Consider the following 19,295-nt stretch of genomic DNA (forward strand, 5'->3'; position numbering starts at 1 on the left):
AAAAAAATTATAAAAATATTTCCAGTAGAAAAACAAACAGCATAAAGTAGCAAATTTATGCCTGTATTGACTAACAGATTAATTCTAGATTGAATTATTTGAAAAAACAAGTTTTCCCATTATGGAAGAAAAATTACAGTTCTTTAATTCAGGCTGGCTGTTCTAAATTACGCAAAGTATTTTTCCTTTTCCCGATCCTTGAATGACTTGACCCAAGTGGATCAACAAATTACAGTAACAATTCATCAAGAATATATTCATCAATCAATATAAATAACAATGGTGAATATGGATATAATATTCTTTTGGTTGCATTAAAGCTTGTTGTCATTACAATAAAATATAATAATTTTGTCAAAATATTATTTTAAATTCTATATATTAAAGTACCGTTTTTTTAAATAGCCATTTTTAGTACTAGAAAAATAAATGCAACCTTGAACTAAAAAAATTATTTAAATGTACTTTAAATTTGTGTATAAAAACAAGAAAATATGTACTGGTTACCATTTTTAAATGTTGAAGAAATCATTATCATACCTCTACAAGTTGGCATTACTCCACTCCATGTGCCATTAATTGTACAAGTCCTGATTCTGGAGCCATTCAATTCCATCGTGTAGCCTGGCTGGCATATGTAAGAAACATTTTGTCCAACCACATAATCATCTCCATATCTCAGTCCATTGGCTGGTATACCTGGGTCTCCACAACTGATTACTGTCAGTATTGGATTAGAAGAGCAGATGGTTAATGCAGCATGTATTTAATGGAGAGGAGTAGTAAGCATATGTCATACTTAATATATAAACAGGAAAATTAGTTATCATGTTCATTTTTAATCATAAAACATAAGCATATTTAAACCACATACTGGCAATTCCTGATTATGATCAGGTATGCTTATTACAGATTCTACACATATGGTTCAGAAACTGTCATTTAGCCCTGAAAAGGCTAGGTTAATGTGCCATTATGTCGTAGTGAATTTGATGCAGTAACCTCTTTTAACCTTCACTAGAAGACCACAGAGAAAACACCCCGCAGAATCAGATTTCTAACATAATATTTAAAATCCATATTCCTACATATGGCTACTGAAATATCAAATTTATCAAGCTTGCAGGACTGAGAGCACATTTTCTGCAGTGTCACTCAGAAAGACAAATCCCAAGAAAATTGCCACCATCACTCTGGAATGTGCTTGTTATAAGAATTGCAGATATGTTAGGGGCCATCTTATCCCATGTCCTTGACCAGTACGTGATGGTATTTCCAGCCCAAAACAGGGACTGTAGATGTTCTGTTCTGCGCCAAGTCTCCATTAACATATCCAACTCTGACCATCTCCATGTTTGCATCTAACCTCTAAAAGGAGGTAGGACAACAGTGCAATGTGAACCTCTCTCTACTGATGACACAATGGATGAGCTGGGTGGAGGGTATCACATTTGCAAGGGTGAAATGGAGAGGCCATGCAGGGCCAGAGGCATCATGTAGGGAGCAAAAGGTCTAGACCCATTCCGAGGACACAAGAAAGAAGGCCACAAGGCAGACTACACATGAGCAGAAGCTCCAAGCCCTCAGCATATGTTTCACTGTCCCACTGGACTTCAATTACAAAATATTAATTTGAAGGTAAAATTATTAAGAACTTTGAGATGGCTATCACAGAGAATTAAACTTTAAGCACAAGACTCTTCTGAGCATGAAGTTCTACAAATTGTGCTCATCTCATGCCCATGAGTGTGAGAGCATATATAATATTATCATTTCTTTATAATGCCACCCAAAATCTTTCAGAAAGACTTGAGACAGCTTAAAAATACAAATGAATATTTATTAAAAATGTATTTTGTTTAAATATAAACATAAGATTCAAACATAATGAAGACTATATATGTCACACAAGTGCTGACTATTTGGAGGCACAGGATTTAAGCATAATTTGGGCAGCAAAAGGGCTAAAAGGCTTTCTGGCAGCTAAGAAAAGGAAAAGTATAAGTTACACTTTATTCTTTAGAGACAAAAAACATGTTGTATACTTACTTGTATTTTAGTCTACTAAATCTTTTGGTTCATAAAAGAGTAATTTCTCCAGGTAAATCTGGGTTATTCTCTCTCTCTCCTCTCTCTCTCTACTACTACTCTTTCTCTCTTTTAAAAATTCATTTTCCCCAATATTTTGGAGGTCCAGGATTAAAGACTAAGAATGAATTAAGGCATGGAAGACCTTATTAACATCTTAGTTACATTGTATTTATTATGTTACCATTAAGAATTAAGAATGTCACGATTCCTTTCACATTCTATTCTGTTGATTCTAAGAAGTTTAAAGATTATGAATAATGGAGTTTAAATTAAAGAATATCATTCAGGGCATTCTACCTCATAACTCTTGGAGCCCTTAAGACAGTTTGATTAGATTAAACACTTTGAGAGTTTCTATCTCAATCATAATAGAGTTTTATATTCAGGACTGCTTTTCTTCCTATGATTACTGGGAAGTAAAAAGATTTTTTTTTAATTATACAACTGAGTTGGATAGAAAATCAAATAATCCTACTCATTTACCAACAATAGGTTATCTCTTTTTATAGTTTCAAATTTTACAACCATGTAAAAATGAATATATGCCTTCAATTTATTGTTTTATTTTATTTTATATTTATAACCAAGATTTTTAATTAGGAAGAGGAAATTAAAGAGAACACCTATAAATTGTTATTTTCTGGGCAGTGCTCTCCAGATTGCATTAGAATCTTGGCAAGGGGAAACAGCCAGCCTGGTCATAGGGCACATGAGTTGAGATGCAGCCACCAAAAGAGAGGACAGAGCACTTATTTTACAGACGCACGAAGAAAGAGTTGTGCGTATCATGGCAGCACCATGAATGAAATGCCTGACAACAAAAGCTTTAGAAGGATTTGTTTAGTGACTTCCTAATGAAGCCAAGGCTAGTCAGAGGCAGTTTCCAAGAGCAACAGTCTTTGTAAACAGCACCTGCTCTTTAAGTCAATTCATTCACTACCAGGTTGTTTTCAGCAACAACCAAAAAAAAAAAAAAAAAAAAGCCTTTTGTTTTTGTCAGGAAAAACCTTAGAATAATAGCTCTTTAAGGCTTCACCCTAAAATTCAGATATATCATTGCATGACAACAGGGGCTTGTGGTTTATTGCAAGAAAATCTAAGGTCATCAACCTCCTTAAACACAAATCTCTCTCACATAAACACACCAATAAACTCCATAAAGGCAGATATTTTGACACTTGTATGCTGTTTTCTTAGAGTCTTGTCTAGTGTATGATTCATCATAAGAGATTAAATATTTATTTGAAGGATAAATAAATGAATGAATATATAAAGGAATATTTAAATTGTCAGCTCATTCTCAAAAACACATAAATTATTTGTAAGGTCTGAATTTATTTTGTGGTATATTTTTCTTTCTATATGTAATTGATGCCCCTCTGGCATCATTTACATTAAATCTAAGTAAGTAACCTCTACGCTACAAATAAAACATAATTGCGGTAATTCTAGTCAACCTATGCTGCTTTAAAACTACTTTCTCTTTTAACTTCTTATACAAGGATTATAAATGTGCATTTTAAAATAAAATGAAATCACATTACTTTTTAAACAAACTTTTTAAAATAAAATGAAGTCACATTACTTTTTTATTCAACATCTAATGGACATTTTTACATGTAACTATTAATACATATAGACATACATAACATTTTAATAGCATATTAATCCCATGCAATATAATTTATGCAACCAAATCCCTATGGACTGGTATTTGAATTATTCCATTATTTTTCTATTACAGACAATGAAGCAATGAACATGCTTGCTTATCATTACACGTGTACGTGCTCCGCCAGGTTTCTAGCTTCAAACCCAGAACAGAATTCTTACTGTAGAAAAATGAAATTTCAGAAAGATGGCTAAGCCATTACTCTCATAATGCTTCTGATTTTACATAATATCCATATTCAACAGTTGGTTTCTTCTTTAGATCTCAAAAGGCAGGATTTCTCTACCTTAACCTTGACACTATTGACATTTTCAGCTAGATAATTCCTGGTTATGTGGGCTGCTCTGTGCATTGTAGAATGTTCTGAAATATATCCCTGGTATCTACCCGCTAGATCCAATAGTAACCCCTGCTCCTGCTCTGTGACAATCAAAAATTATCTTCATACATTTCCAAATGTCCCCTGGCAAGCAAAATCCTCTCTAGTTGAGAACCGCTGCACCAAGGAATAGCTCTCACTTCTTGAGGAGACTTAGAATCTTTTTTAGCTTCACTTCATTCAGTTTTATGCTGGGATATCCCTAGCCCTCTCTTTTGTGAGACGAACCCCATCTTTCTGACCTGACTTCTATTAGAAAAACATCTTTGAGAATTTTCAGATTTGTGACAAAAATTCAGTAAGGGCATCTCTATAGTGACTATTTGAAAATGAAGCATTAGACTCATTTATCACCTGGCCCTGATTAAATATGGTGTCCTTTGCCCAAAAATAAGACTTCCCAGATGCAGGGTGTTGAGCACTGGTCATTCCGGAAGCAGAAGTCCAGTCAGTTTTCTAAAAATATCATCCAAGAAAACTAATAAGCACATTTCTCTTTAGACTAGAAAGTTAATTGTTACTCCACTTGACAAACCCTGTCTCAACATTGTTTGTGTCTTCCTCCCAAAACATCATATACACTGTATATACTCTGTATATGATGGACTCTAGGAAACAGAGGTGGAACTGCTTATTAGATATTGAAAGCTAAGGATCCCCTTATAATTAATATCCTATAGCATTTTGTACTGACAAAAAATGTATTTTTGAAAGATTAATTGCATATACTTATTATATCTTCTCTCTGCATGTTTCTTCACATTTATAATTCCTCTGTCAAAGTGTGCATAATATTCAAAGGCATGATCTTGATTTCAAGATGTAGTATTTTACCCATTCAGGAGGCCACTAGCTATTCTGAGGGAACTTCTCCTTCTACCACTGGAAGTGGGTTTAATAAGGACATGTCTAGAATTACAAACAATGAGTGTTGGGAAAAGGGAAAAGATTTGGCTTGTGAGGCATACTTTTAGAGATAGATTAGACTTGCAATTTCCCAACTCACATATATTCTGAAGCTGGTTAAATAACAGCAGGTAGAATTTAGGTAAGTTAAAGTGTATGCTTTTACCAACATCTCTACTACGGTCAAGCATGGGGGATTGGAGACCTTACAACTGTTATTAAACCATATTTTTTCCAGAAATGTTTCTAAAATCATTGAAATGAATAAGGCAAATCAAATCACAGCTGACACATCTCCACATGTAATTGGACTAGAGTTTCTAAAACACAGAGGAGTGTGTGTGTGTGTGTGTGTGTGTGTGTGTGTGTGTGTGTGTTTTACTGCTGGACAATCAAGCAAATTAAAAGATATAGTTGCAAATAACTCCAGTGGGAATTTCTCAAAGAGCAAAAATGCTTGAAATGCCAAAGTTACTTCACTGGTCTGTGAAATATTAGGGAGCAGATATCTTACTGACTGAACTCTATCTTCTCAGTTCTCGGCAAAGTGCCCAATGATAGTAGGTTTTGTTTAAATAATTTTTTTATTAACTGAATCTATAAAAAATCCAATTCCATTATATACTCACAATTATCTTTCTACTTAAGTTTTTTTAGAAAAAAAACTATTGCTATAATATGTTATTAACTTTTAGTTTTGAAAACCTAAACATTGGATCATTCCTCTGATTTTTCATTACTCAGGAGGAACTAATTGTCCAAGGATAACCAGCCAAGGTAAAAAACAAACAAAAACCTCTTAAAGTTACCAAAATATTATAATTAAAAAGTGAAAAGAAATCCAAATAGAATGAAGTCTTTATATTTTATTTTCACCACATAGTTTAATCATGTTTTAAAGGGATTATAAATTTTCTCAAGGGCCTCTATTCATTCTTTCATACTCAAATCACCCTATATTGAAATGTTTATCACATAATCAATCTTGTTGATTTTCTTTCTTTGAACTGATACTGTCCTAAATCTACTAGATCCTCTTTGTCAATGATTGTGTATGAGATTCAATCAACACTCTGGTTCATTTGCTTTGACTCATCACATTAAAATATCTCATCTCTTGTGAGATCTGCAGACTTATTATTGACTTATGTTGTATTTGCTTTGTATATCTGACAAAAATATCATTGATAAGAAATAAATAGGGAATTGTAACATTAAACTGGAAGGATTGCTTAGCAAAAACAAATTTTACAAATGTAATTTAATTAACAAATGATATAATTTTGCAAAATTCAAATTGGTTAATGCAGAGACAACATAAAAACTTTTGAGAAAATTAGGTCATAAATCAGTGACATTTTCATATGCCTTATCACCAATTTTCTATTTATTACAGTATGTCATATACATTTGTCCATTGTAGTGAAGATAGAGAATAAAGCAAGAAAACTAAATGGAGAAAAATACAGAAGAAGAAATAAAAATATACTCCATAACATGGATTCTTTAGTGAAACAGACTCGGGTTTAACTCTTAGATTCTATAGTTACTAGCTGTGCTACCATGGAAAAGAAAGTTGTTTTCTAAGAAGCCATTCATCTGAACATGAAATGAAAAAGATAATAGTATATATCTCATAGATTTGTTGTAATAATTGGATAATTATGTAAATCAGCACAATTCCAAACAAATGGTAAACACTCAATAATGGATATTATTATTTATAAGAAATAGAATTAGTATGGAAAGAACAAAGGCTTTGTTTCTTTGATACTGTGGTTTGAATGTCTCTTCAAAATTCATGTGCCAACTTAACCCCCAATTAAATAGTACTAAATGGTAGAGACTTTAGGAAGTTATTAAGTCATGAGGGCTCTCTTCTCATGAATGAGGTCAGTGCCTTCTAAAAGGGTGAGAGGGAACTATTAACAGATAGGCCCCTTTTTGCTCTTTCACCTTCTGCCAGTCAGGGCATAAGATGCACCCCTTCTGTCATGTGAGGACACAGCAACAAGGTGCCATCTCAGAAGAAGCTAGTAGTCCTCACCAGACACAGGGTCTGCTGGCACCTTGAGCTTGGACTTCTCAGTCTCTAGAATTGTGAAAAATATATGTTTGTTCTTTAAAATTTACCCAGTCTCAGGAATTTTGTTATAGCAGCACAAACAGAGTAAGACATTTGGGTTTTCAAAAAACTGCTATTAGGATATTGGCTTGGAAATTTCAGCTACTTTAAATTTTTTTCACACCTCAGTAATTTAATTCAAATTCATACAGTAACTGGTATACCTCATATAATTTATTTCATATTCAAATGGCATATAGTAATCATAAAATTTATATAGTCCTGGCATATAGTAACCATAAAAATAGTTTCTACAAAGGCAATTATAACAAATCAAAATTCATTGAAAACATATTTACACCTGAAATTAGCCTTCTAGTAGGTATAGGGAATAATTAAAATGAATAGAAAATTTCATCTATAAAAGTGAAATATGGATGAAATTACTGTTTAATGGTGAGCTCTGCCAGTAGTCAGAAAGCCCTTTAAATACTTTGATGCCTCAGTTTATTGATCTAGGTAATACGAGTCTAGGACAATCCCAAAAATAATATTATTCTATCAATCGTAGATTTAAATTTACTTTCATTGCAAATTAATGAGAAGGAATCTGAAGCACTGGTTCTAATTTAATTTGATTATCACATATAAATACTATCACTGTGTTAGATTCTTCAATTACAGAAGTTTAGGCTGTTTTAATTTCCACTGAAACCTCTCTCTTTGTTTCTATTTGGGGGTTTTTCTTTTCACTTTGGTTTGGATTGTTAATGGGGTGTTAGTAACTTTTTGCCTATGAAGTAAATACACTTACAAATTCTCAGCTTTTAGTTTAATAGCAATTCATTGTTGAAAAGCTAACACTTAAATTATTTTACTCAGTACACTATACCTCTTTGAAGAACTGACAGGCAGAAATAAACTTTCCTTATATTTTTCATGTTATTCATAGTCAATCTGTCTTGGATCAAATAACTTTTAACCCTTAATTAAAATTCCTAAGAAAAAATGAAGATCATTGAATAAAAATGTCAATGTAATTTTCATTCACGAGAATAGGAATGTTTATTTATTTTTACTTTACTAAAATTGGAAGACACCTGTAAATAATAGATTGAGTTATTTATCCATAAATAAATTGTTATTCATTGTAAAAAAGAAAGTGTTACTCAGCCTATTTCTGTTACTCTTAACTATTTTCATTGTTTCACTGTCTTCAATGACCATGTATCAAAAACATACTCTATGGCAGAACCTATGTTCTATGTTAGCTATGGAGTTGTAGGCCCTATCTGCAAGTAGTTTAAAATAGAGTTGGAATGGTAAATCATATATATTGATAACTAAAATAAAACTTGTCTATTTAAGTTTGGCATCAACAATTTACCAAGTTGCTCTTATTCATCAGGTACTATGATCCACATAAAGGGTCAGTGAGATAAATAAACCCAGTCTAGTGGGTTTACAGTTTGGTGATATAAGTAATATACAAAAAATGGTATACAGTATGGAGAGATTACTTTTAGCTAAAAAGGATAGGAGAAGTGTCCTGAGGTTTTGCCAGATGTTTCACATGATCTGATACTTAAAATCTCATTAAGAGTTTTAAATGGAATAGTGTTAAGCTGTTTACTATTGTGAAAACAAGATATTTTCTAAGAAAGTAAGAGGAATTCTGCTTTCCTTAAACATGGAGTAACAATGAAGAATTTGTCTTCCATTTGAAAGAATAACAAAAAAAGGAAAGAGTATATTTTTTAAAAAGAAAGATTTCAAAACAATGGACATCAGGCAACAAAGCACAGTGATTCTTGAGTCACAGGAAACAAATTAGATGAATCTCCTGATTGCCCCATCTTACTACCTAAAGAAAATTTCAAGTCTGTGTCCCAGGAAAGAGGAACCTATGCAGAGCCCAGAAGACTCCTTGAGTTAAGAAGATGGATCTGAGAGTCCAGAGAAGACTATGCAGGTAGAATTTATGGGACACAGTACCAAAGAGGACATTGACAGAGAAATATTTTCAGAGATATGGGAAGAAAACGCCTTAAGTAGTCAGCAGACTTCTGATTAGCTGTGAAAGAAACTGCCCAAGGTATGAGAAAGAAATTACCCCAAAAGATGAGATGTAACAATATCTGGAGCTGGTATGGGGCCAGGAATGCCACTGTCATATGAATTCTCTACCCATCAAAAATACATATTTAAAAAGGTGAAGTATAAACATATGCACACAAAGAAAAGCTGTAAATGTTATCAGTAGTAGAAATGTACCAAAAGACAGTGGAAGAAAAATAATACCTCATGCAAATATGTATCTACACACAAAAAATAGAGCACTTGAAGTAGTAATGATGAATATAAATAAGATTTGTCTTATTATTTAAATCTCTTGAAGAAATAGTTGACTAACTAAAGTTGTTTATCAATGCAGTGTGGTGTTTGTAACATATTACTAAGTAAAATGTTTGATAACAAGAGCATTTTTATGAAGAACCTGACTCCATTTTGATGCTTCAAGTTCTGCCTCCCTGTTCCCCTTCTACTCCACATCTGGGAAGCTGACAAGAAGGTCTACTTGCTTCCCTCCTTTGGCATCAACAGGGATGTTCAAACCATGAAAACCCTGGCACACTCACAGGAACTTTCTTCAAGTTCCTGCCACTAATCACAATAAAAATAAACAAAACTATATGTATTAGTACATTTTCACACTGCTGATAACGATATACCTGAGACTGGATAATTTAAAAAGAAAAAGAGGTTTAGGCGATGCTGGGAAAGGCAGCAAAGCAGAAAGGACTTACAGAGTGCCTACATAAATTGGTTATGAGTAACACATAAACAAGGAACAACAAACTGCAGAAGGCCACAGGAGGCCTCTGAGGAGGAAGGCCTCTCCCTGCCTCATGTTCTGGTGAAGGGTGACCTAGGCTCTGCTACCGTAAACATTGTGCTCAAGGATGTAAAACCCCTTCATAGCACTATGATGTAGCCAGACTTGCAGGCTCCTTGTAAGGCCCTCATTCCACCAGCTGCACATAGATAACAGGCTAAAGATAACCACATGTTCTTGTTTTGTGAAACTCCTGAAACTGCCACTGTTATCAATCTTTAGAAAGAGTGACACACTAGTTCTGGCTTACTGATTCAGTTCCGGCTTACTGATTCAGTTCCAACTCACTGATTCACCCTACCATCACGTCACCCGCTCCTACCATCACTCCACCCCTACCCTATAGATCAAAGTAATTGTAACCAACAAATAGTGAGGATGATCAGAGCTCAGGGCCTTCAGTTCATTGTCTCCTCCAAAGTAATAAAGTGATGGCCCCCTGGTCCCACTATCTCTCTTAATCTATCTCTTTTCATTCCTTTGTTGCCATCAAACACAGGGTACCCACAGGTGATGTAGGGTTGGCTCCCTACAGGCTGGGCATGGTAGTGGCTCATGCCTGTAAAGCAAGCATTTTGGGAGGCCAAGGTAGGCGGATCACCTGAGGTCAGGAGTTTGAGACCAGCCTGACCAACATGGCAAAACCTAGTCTCTACTTAAAATACAAAATTAGCCAGACATGGTGGTGGGTGCCTGTAATCCCAACTACTTGGGAGTCTGAGGCAGGAGAATTACTTGAACCTGGGAGGCGGAAGTTGCAGTGAGCCAAGGTCATGCCATTGCACTCCAGTCTGGGCAAAAAGAGCAAAACTTCATCTAAAAAAAAAAGAAGAAGAAATTTAATGGACTCACAGTTCCAAGTGGCTGAGGAGGCCTCACAATCATGGCAGAAGGTAGAAGGCACATCTGACATGGTGGCAGGCAAGAAAGAATGAGAACCAAGCAAAAGGGGAAACCCCTTATAAACTCATGATATCTTGTGATATTTGTTTACTACCACGAGAACAGTATGGGAGAAACCACCTCCATGATTCAATTATCTCCCACCAGATGTCTTCCACAAAATGTAGAAATTATAGGAGCTACAATTAAACATGAGATTTGCTTGTGGACAGAGCCAAATATCATTCCACCCCTGGCCCCTCACAAATCTCATATCCTCACACTTCAAAACTAGTCATGCCTTCCCAACAATCCTCAAAAGTCTTAAATCATTTCAGCATTAATTCAAAAGTCCACAGTCCCAAGTCTCATCTGAGACAAGGCAAGTACTTCTGCCTATACTCCTATAAAATCAGAAGGAAGTTAGTTACTTCCTAAATACAATGGGGGTACAAACATTGGATAAATACAGCTGTTCCAAATGAGAGAAATTGGCCGAAATGAAGGGCTACAGGACCCATGCAAGTCTGAAATCCAGCAGGGCAGTCTAATCTTAAAGCTCCAAAATGATCTCCGTTGACTACATGTCTCACATCCAAGTCACACTGATGCAAGAGGTGGGTTTCCAGTATTTTGGGCAGATCTGCTTCTATGGCTTTGCAGGTACAGACTCCCTTTTCCCTGCTTTCACAGGCTGGCATTGAGTGTCTGTGGCTTTTCCAGGCACATGGTGCAACTTGTCAGTGTATCTCTCTTTCTGAGGCCTGAAGGACAGTGATCCTCTTCTTACAGCTCCACTAGGCAGTGCCTCAGTGGAGACTCTATGTGAGGGCTCCAATCCCACATTTCTCTTCTGCATTGCCATAGCAGAGATTCTCCATGAGGACCACAACCCTGCAGTGAACTTCTGCCTGGACATGCAGGCATTTCCCTACATCATCTGAAATCTATATTCCCAAACCTTATCTCTTGACTACTGTGCACCTGTAGATGCAACACCACATGGAAATTGCCAAGGCTTGGGGCTTGCATACTTTGAAGACATGACCTGAGATGTACCTTGACCCCTTAGTCATGGCTAGAGTGGCTGGCATGCAGGGCAATTATAACAAATCAAAATTCATTGAACCTTTTAATATATTTGTTATTGTTATTGTCTATGTGTCTGTCATCAAAAAGATTCTGGTTCTCAGAGTTAACAAATCAAAATTCATTGAACCTTTTAATATATTTGTTATTGTTATTGTCTATGTGTCTGTCATCAAAAAGATTCTGGTTCTCAGAGTTATAGAGGGAAAGCACCCATGTCATCTCATAGCATAGCTATGGGCTTAGTTCAAACCTGACTTAAGCCTGGAGTCCCTAAACCCAATAAAGTGTCAACTGCCCTGTGGGAGACTCTCAACACTTAAAATAGTGATTTGAAACTCTCTGGAGGAAGATACTTAAAAATATGGACAGAGAAGAGAGGACTGTCCTTCTTCCTGAAGTGTATCCTGTTAACTCCACCCACACTAAAAAAAAAAAAATAACTGGATACAAGGAGAAGAAACACAAATTGAAAGAAAGATACACAACTGGACTCAGTTGAAAATATAAAATTTTCTAGAATAGTTATTTAACAGAGAGATAAAAGAGCACAATGCCCATCAATGATAGATTGGATAAAGAAATTGTGGCACATATACATCATGGAATACTATGCAGCCACAAAAAAAGGATGAGTTCATGTCCTTTGCAGGGACATGGATGAAACTGGAAACCATCATTCTCAGCAAATTTACACAAATATAGAAAACCAAGCACCACAGTTCTCAGTCATAAGTTGGTGCTGAACAATGAGAACACACAGACACAGGGAGGGGAACATCACACACTGGGACCTGGGGGGTGAGGGGCTAGGAGAGGAATAGCAGCAGATGGGAGGATTGGAGAGGGTTAATATTAGGAGAAATACCTAATGTAGATGACGGGGTGATGGATGCAGCAAACCACCACCATGGTATGTGTATACCTATATAACAGACCTGCATGATCTACACATGTACCCCAGAACTTAAAGTATAGTTAAAAAAATAAAAATAAAAAAAGAACACATCAGCTATAATTTAAAAAAAAGCACTAATTGGCTTTTGCATCTCTACCATATGGGTTTTAAATTAACTTTCACATCTTCTGGTATGTAGTACTTGAAAAATCTTTGTGGCCTTAATATGATACTGGGCCTCAAATTACAGTTATATTAGGAGATTCCCACTGAATTTACAAGGTATACTCTGTATTTTAGAGGAGTTACCAAACATAAAACAGAAGGCAAACATGTATGTCTCACCTTAAACATTGAAACTATTGCTTTGCCTAAATTCCTCATGGTCACAGTGCCCATTGGCCTAAAGCATCCGATATGGACACTTTGAATCAATGAATAATAAATTAACATATTATCTGGCATTTACAATCAGTTTAGTAAAATGGGGCCCCTTGGACCTGTCCTTCTGAGCTCAGCTTAGATTAAAACAAGGTCTACAGTAATTAAGAACAATCATATAACACCTATTGAAGGAAACAACTATTGTTCCTATGTCTTCACTTTAAATAGTCCAATTTGTTCAATGTTTAAACCTGATAAAAATAAATGGTATGAGAGAGTGGATTTCCACAGCCTAAATACTCTGATGCCTCTGATTAAGACCCCCATATCAATATTACTGAAATTGCTGGTTCCTATCAATAACTGGAAAATATTTTGCTATTATATGTTTAGTTAATACATTCTATTCAGTGCTTATTTCAACAGCTTCCCAAGCATAGTTTGCTTTCACTTTTGAAGAGACACAATATACTTGGGCAACTCGACAGCACACAAACTTTGCATGCAAGATATTAACTACAACTGATTTTCTACAGGAATACATGTATACCATTATTTTGGGGCACTCTTTTATGAACAAATTCATTTGACCCCATTCATCCAGAAAATGCAAATAAAAAGGAGCCTAGAAAAAGGGGGGATCATCTCACCATACACAATACAAGGCCATGCCTTCTCAGTTAATTTTCTGATAATTATTTGGTCAGAAAAAGTATATATACTCTGCCCAAACTGCAACACAAAGGCCCTCCCCCCAGTATTCTCAAGTCTCCTTTGCTACAGAGGCTTTTGAAAGGTCCTCTTATGATACCTAGAATCTGTGTACACAGTTTAAACAATTTTTTTGGAGACAGGGTCTCACCCTGTCATCCAGGCTGGAATGCAGTGGCACATTCAGTCTCACTGTATCCTTGATCTCCTAGGCTCAGGTGATCCTTTCATTTCAGCTTCTTGAGTACCTGGGACTCCAGGTGCACACCACCACACCTGACTAATTTTTGTATATATATATATATAAAATATGTGTGTGTGTGTGTGCATATACACACACATATTATATATATATATATACACACACATATTATATATATATATATATATATATACACACACACACATATGTTGGGTTTTTTTTTTGTAGAGACAGGGTTTTCATCATTTTTCCCGGGCTGGTCTCCAACTCCTGGGCTCAAGAGACCCACTCATGTTAGCCTCCCAAAGTGCTAGTCCTTCTTAATAAAAATAAACAACCATAATTTCCAATGGTTATGTATTATTGTTGGTTAAATACTATTTATTCTATAAATAAGCATTAATGTGTATAATTTTAAGACTTTTAAACACATTTTTCAAAAATTTCTTCCAGTGGGTAATTTTATTATAATGCAGAATCTCCAAAGTGCTGTCCATTTTTAACATACCAAGAGAGCAAATCAGCTATCAAAATTCCGTGTAACAGTGCAAGAACCCATAAAGAATCAGTATGCCTTTTAAAAACCAATTTGGTTATTAATATGCATTATATTGACAAAACAGAATTCCATCCATTTTATTTTTAATTTTAATTGCAGCTATAAGTCATCATTGTTCTTAAAATTTTGTTAAATTACATTTATTAGTACTGACTTCCTCTGATCTCTCTTTCCTCTGCTAGTTAATATAGTACCTTGATAAGCCAACTGATTCTTAAAGTCATTAGTGTACACTCTAACCACAATAACTACTACCATCTTTTATTCTGTAAGACAGTACAAATATTTGAAACTTTACATTGTTTTATTAATTATAAAACACACATAAATATTTATATACTCATAAATACTTTCATATAACTAATGATTTTTAGATATCGAGAAAATACTTACTTGTACAGTTAGGCAAAGTTCCAGACCATGTTCCATTGGCTGTGCACTGTCTAACTGAAGGTCCAGAAAGGATGTATCCCTCCATGCAGGAATAAATGACTGAGCTAGAAAATGTTGTGCCATCAATTCGGAAGACTTTCCCATTGGCTGTTGTTCCTGGGTTTCCACACTGCACAGCTGTAAAACAAAGTGTTTAAGAGTACATGTAAAAATAATGCAATTAGTAATCCTTCCCAAAAAACCTAATGACTAGATGAGTCTTTCAAGTTATTCAAACAAGTAATAAAAAACTCTAAAATAAACAGTAAAGTATCTGGGTAGTTGAAATTCAAGATGAATGTATGTTGATTTTATTAGCTTAATTACTGGGATGCAAATTATAACATTTTCTTAAGACCTTTTACCAGCTTCAGTAAAAACTCTGCAGAGTAAAGTAATTATTCAAAGAGTATTGAATTACCTTCAGGCATCACAAAAACTTTTAGAGAAGGATTATAAGAATCTATGCCTAAAAAGCAACTCATGTAAAATTGGAAGATACATAACAATGAGTGATGAGATGCAATAGAGATTTGTTACATTTATATTTCAGAAAAGACAGACATACAATTTAAATATTATAAGCATTTATGCATTTTAAAAATAATATATAACTTTTGTATTGAAATGCATAAATTCTGTTTCTAGACCAAAGAGTACCAAAACTAACCTGAGTAAAAACAAAGTAATTAAATCTTGATAATATATTCAAGATTGCCTATATATTTTTTCAATATATTCTAAACAAAAGTTTCAAACACGAATGCCTTTTTGTAATTAACTATTATATATTATGCCTATTTGTCACCAATAATATGTCAATTTTTAAACTATCTCTCTTAAAAACAATAATATATCAAATGTAATGTTGGATTTTATTGTAATATCAGAAGGCATTTTAGTACATTACAGAAGTGAAGGCTTTTATGAATATAAAATATGATTGTGATTTGAGAAAATGCCATCTACATTGCTTGCTGCATCTTAAATACATCCTTTTGCCTATCATTTTATAACTGCTGTGTGTGTGTGTGCGTGTATGCATGTGTAGGCAAGAACCTTACTCATTTTATACATATACATAAAAATCAAACTCTAGATAATATTTTAAATGTAACCTATGATATACCAGAAATTTTTACTTTGTTTTTAAGCATAATTACTTTCTTCTAAATGCATTAGTGCCTGCCTAAAATAAAACTTTGATCATATTTGTTATATATCATGATCCATAGCTTGACTCAACGCAAGAAGGATTTGAGATAATGTCATCCTCGTTTTAAAATGTCACGTAATTTGTATTTTGAAATAGAGACCTAGGCTTAGTAAAATTTATGCACAATAAAAATCAAGAATTTCCTTACATGGTTTCAAGATATGGCCTAATAATACTGTTGCTTCTGCTCTCTTGACTTTAATTCCCCCACACCTAACACACAAATTTCTCCTATCCAAACATTTCATTTGAACTAAACACAAGTAAAATTAACTTAAAAATGAAACAAGGTAAGTGTGTCATCTATCATGAGTAAAGGCTTAAAACTTGGTGGATACAATGAAGGGAAACAGCAACTATTTTCCTCTGCAATACTGACATCTAGGAGAAAAAGGGTTTATTGTTGCCTGCGAATAAACCTGCATTTACATTTAGTACTAGTCAACCAAGCCATCTCTTCTCACAAGAGTCATTTCCCAGCAGTCAACTGACATAATCTAATAAAAATGAGAGTTATCCAATTTTTTAGATCCATTAAGCACTTACTATGTCATAGCCACACCTTTTCCAAAATTATTTACGCCTCACAAAAATTCTCTGAGTTAGTGTTAACATCGCCACCATTTCTTAGGAAACTCAGGCACAGAAAGATTAAGTAACTTACCCAGTGTCACAAACCTAGTTAACAATAGATTGTTCATCTAGTACAAATTTCTAGGAATGATGCTGATAGCATATAATAAAAGCATTGAATCATATTCAGACTAGGAAATAAGCTGAAATATAATACATTTTTGTTAATTGAATATTTTTGTGATGCTTCCTTATAGGAAGTATATTTTATATGTTTGCGTTTCTTTTGTTGCTAGAGAGAACTCTTATTTTAAAATCACTGTACCATTTGTTTCCTTGTATAAAAGTAGTAAGTTGCCATTTCTAAAATGACAAGAAAATAGAAGTATAAAGAAGAAAGTAAAGATTACTTACAAGTTCACTGCTGAGAAATAGAACCTGATAAAATATTTATATATGCATATATGTATATATGATTATATATTAATATATCTATTTCAATATTCATTCTAGGCATTGTGCTAGGTACAGAGTATACAACAGTGAAATATTAATTTCACTACCCTTTAATAATTCTCATTGTTCAACAGCCGCCTATGAATGAAAACATGCAGTGTTTGGTTTTCTGTTCTTGTGTCAGTTTGTTGAGAATGATGGTTTCCAGATTCATCTGTGTCCCTACAAAGGACATGAACTCAACGTTTTTTATGGCTGCATAGTATTCCATGGTGTATATGTGCCTCATTTTCCCTGTCCAGTCTATCATTGATGGGCATTTGGGTTGGCTTCAGCTCTTTGCTATTGTAAACAGTGCTGCAATGAATACATGGGCATATATAATCCTTTGGATATATACCCAGTAATAGGATTTCTGGGTCAAATGGAATTTATATTTCTAGGTCCTTAGGAATCGCCACACTGTCTTCCACAATGGTTGAACTAATTTACACTCCCACCAACACTGTAAAAGTGTTCCTATTTCTCCACATCCTCTCCAGCATCTGTTGTCTCCAGATTTTTTAATGATCGCCATTCTAACTGGTGTGAGATGGTATCTCAATGTGGTTTTGATTTGCATTTCTCTAATGACCAGTGATGATGAGCATTTTTTCATATGTTTGTTGGACTCATATATGTCTTCTTTTTTTTTTTTTTTATTGAAACAGTCTTGCTCTATCACCAGGCTGAAGTGCAGTGGCGCGATCCTGGCTCACTGCAACTTCCGTTTTCCGGTTTCAAGCAATTCTCCTGCCTCAGCCTCCCAAGTAGCTGGGACTACAGGCATGCACCACCAAGTCCGGCTAATTATTTGTTCTTTTAGTAGAGAGGGGGGTTCACCATGTTGGCCAGCATGGTCTCAATCTGTTGACCTCGTGATCTGCCCACCTTGGCCTCCCAAAGTGCTGGGATTACAGGTATATGTCTTCTTGTGTCTGTTCATGTCCTTCACGCACTTTTGAATGGGTTCGTTTGTTTTTTTCTTGTAAATCTGTTTTAGTTCTTTGTAGATTCTGGAAATTAGCCCTTTGTCCGATGAGTAGATTGCAAAAATTTTTTCCCATTCTGTTGGTTGCCGGTTCACTCTGATTATTGTTTCTTTTGCTGTACAGAAGCTCTGGAGTTTAATTAGATCCCATTGGTTGATTTTGGTTTTAAAACTTTTTGTAGAGATATAGTCCCAGGCCAGTTCAAACTCCTGGCCTCAAGTCATCCTCCTGCCTCAGTGTCCCAAATTTCTGGGATTACAGACATGAACCACAACTGGCTCTATTGTAAAGATTTATGTTAACTCTGAGTCAGAACAATAAAAATTTTACTCAAACACCCTAAATGTTATGAATTTTTGTAACTAACAATTGTACTCTACAATTAAAAATCTTAATCATAGTTATGTATCTTTCTATATTTTTCCATTTCTATAAACTGGAAGCTAAGACAGATATTGAGGTAATGTTCCTGTAAGAACAATCTATTTTTTTCTCTTGTCTCTACAATATAGGTACACTAGTCTCCCTTTATCCACTATTCTCCTTTCCATAGTTTCACTTAGCCATGGTCTAAAAATATTATACAGAAAATTCCAGAAATAATCAATCCATACATATTAAGTTCTGGGTAGCATGATGAAATATCATGGCATCCCACATGGAAAATGAATCATCCCTCATCCAGGGTACCCACCCTGTATATGCTATCCACCAGTCAGCCACTTAATATCTTCCTTGGTTATCAGAGTAAAAGATCACAAGAAGAAGGGTGAGTATGGTCAACAAGGTATTTTGAGTGAGAGGCCATATTCACATAACTTTTATTCTAGCATATTGCTATAATTTTTCCATT

General features: G+C 34.7%; 1 protein-coding gene across 1 annotated transcript in view; it reads right to left on the reverse strand.

Annotated features, from left to right (window-relative positions):
- The window catches only part of CSMD3 (CUB and Sushi multiple domains 3), a 1,293,678-nt gene that overhangs the window by 41,993 nt on the left and 1,232,390 nt on the right, over window positions 1–19,295 (reverse strand). The window contains exons 59-60 of the mRNA XM_012443291.2: window positions 15,128–15,304; window positions 541–720 (exon numbers count right to left, since the gene is read on the reverse strand). Of these exons, the coding sequence (XP_012298714.2) occupies window positions 541–720; window positions 15,128–15,304 (357 nt within the window). The remainder of the gene's footprint in view (window positions 1–540; window positions 721–15,127; window positions 15,305–19,295) is intronic.

The sequence above is a fragment of the Aotus nancymaae genome, unplaced genomic scaffold, assembly GCF_030222135.1.
Source record: "Aotus nancymaae isolate 86718 unplaced genomic scaffold, 86718_ANA_hifiasm-v0.15.2.pri h1tg000036l, whole genome shotgun sequence".
NCBI lineage: Eukaryota > Metazoa > Chordata > Mammalia > Primates > Aotidae > Aotus > Aotus nancymaae.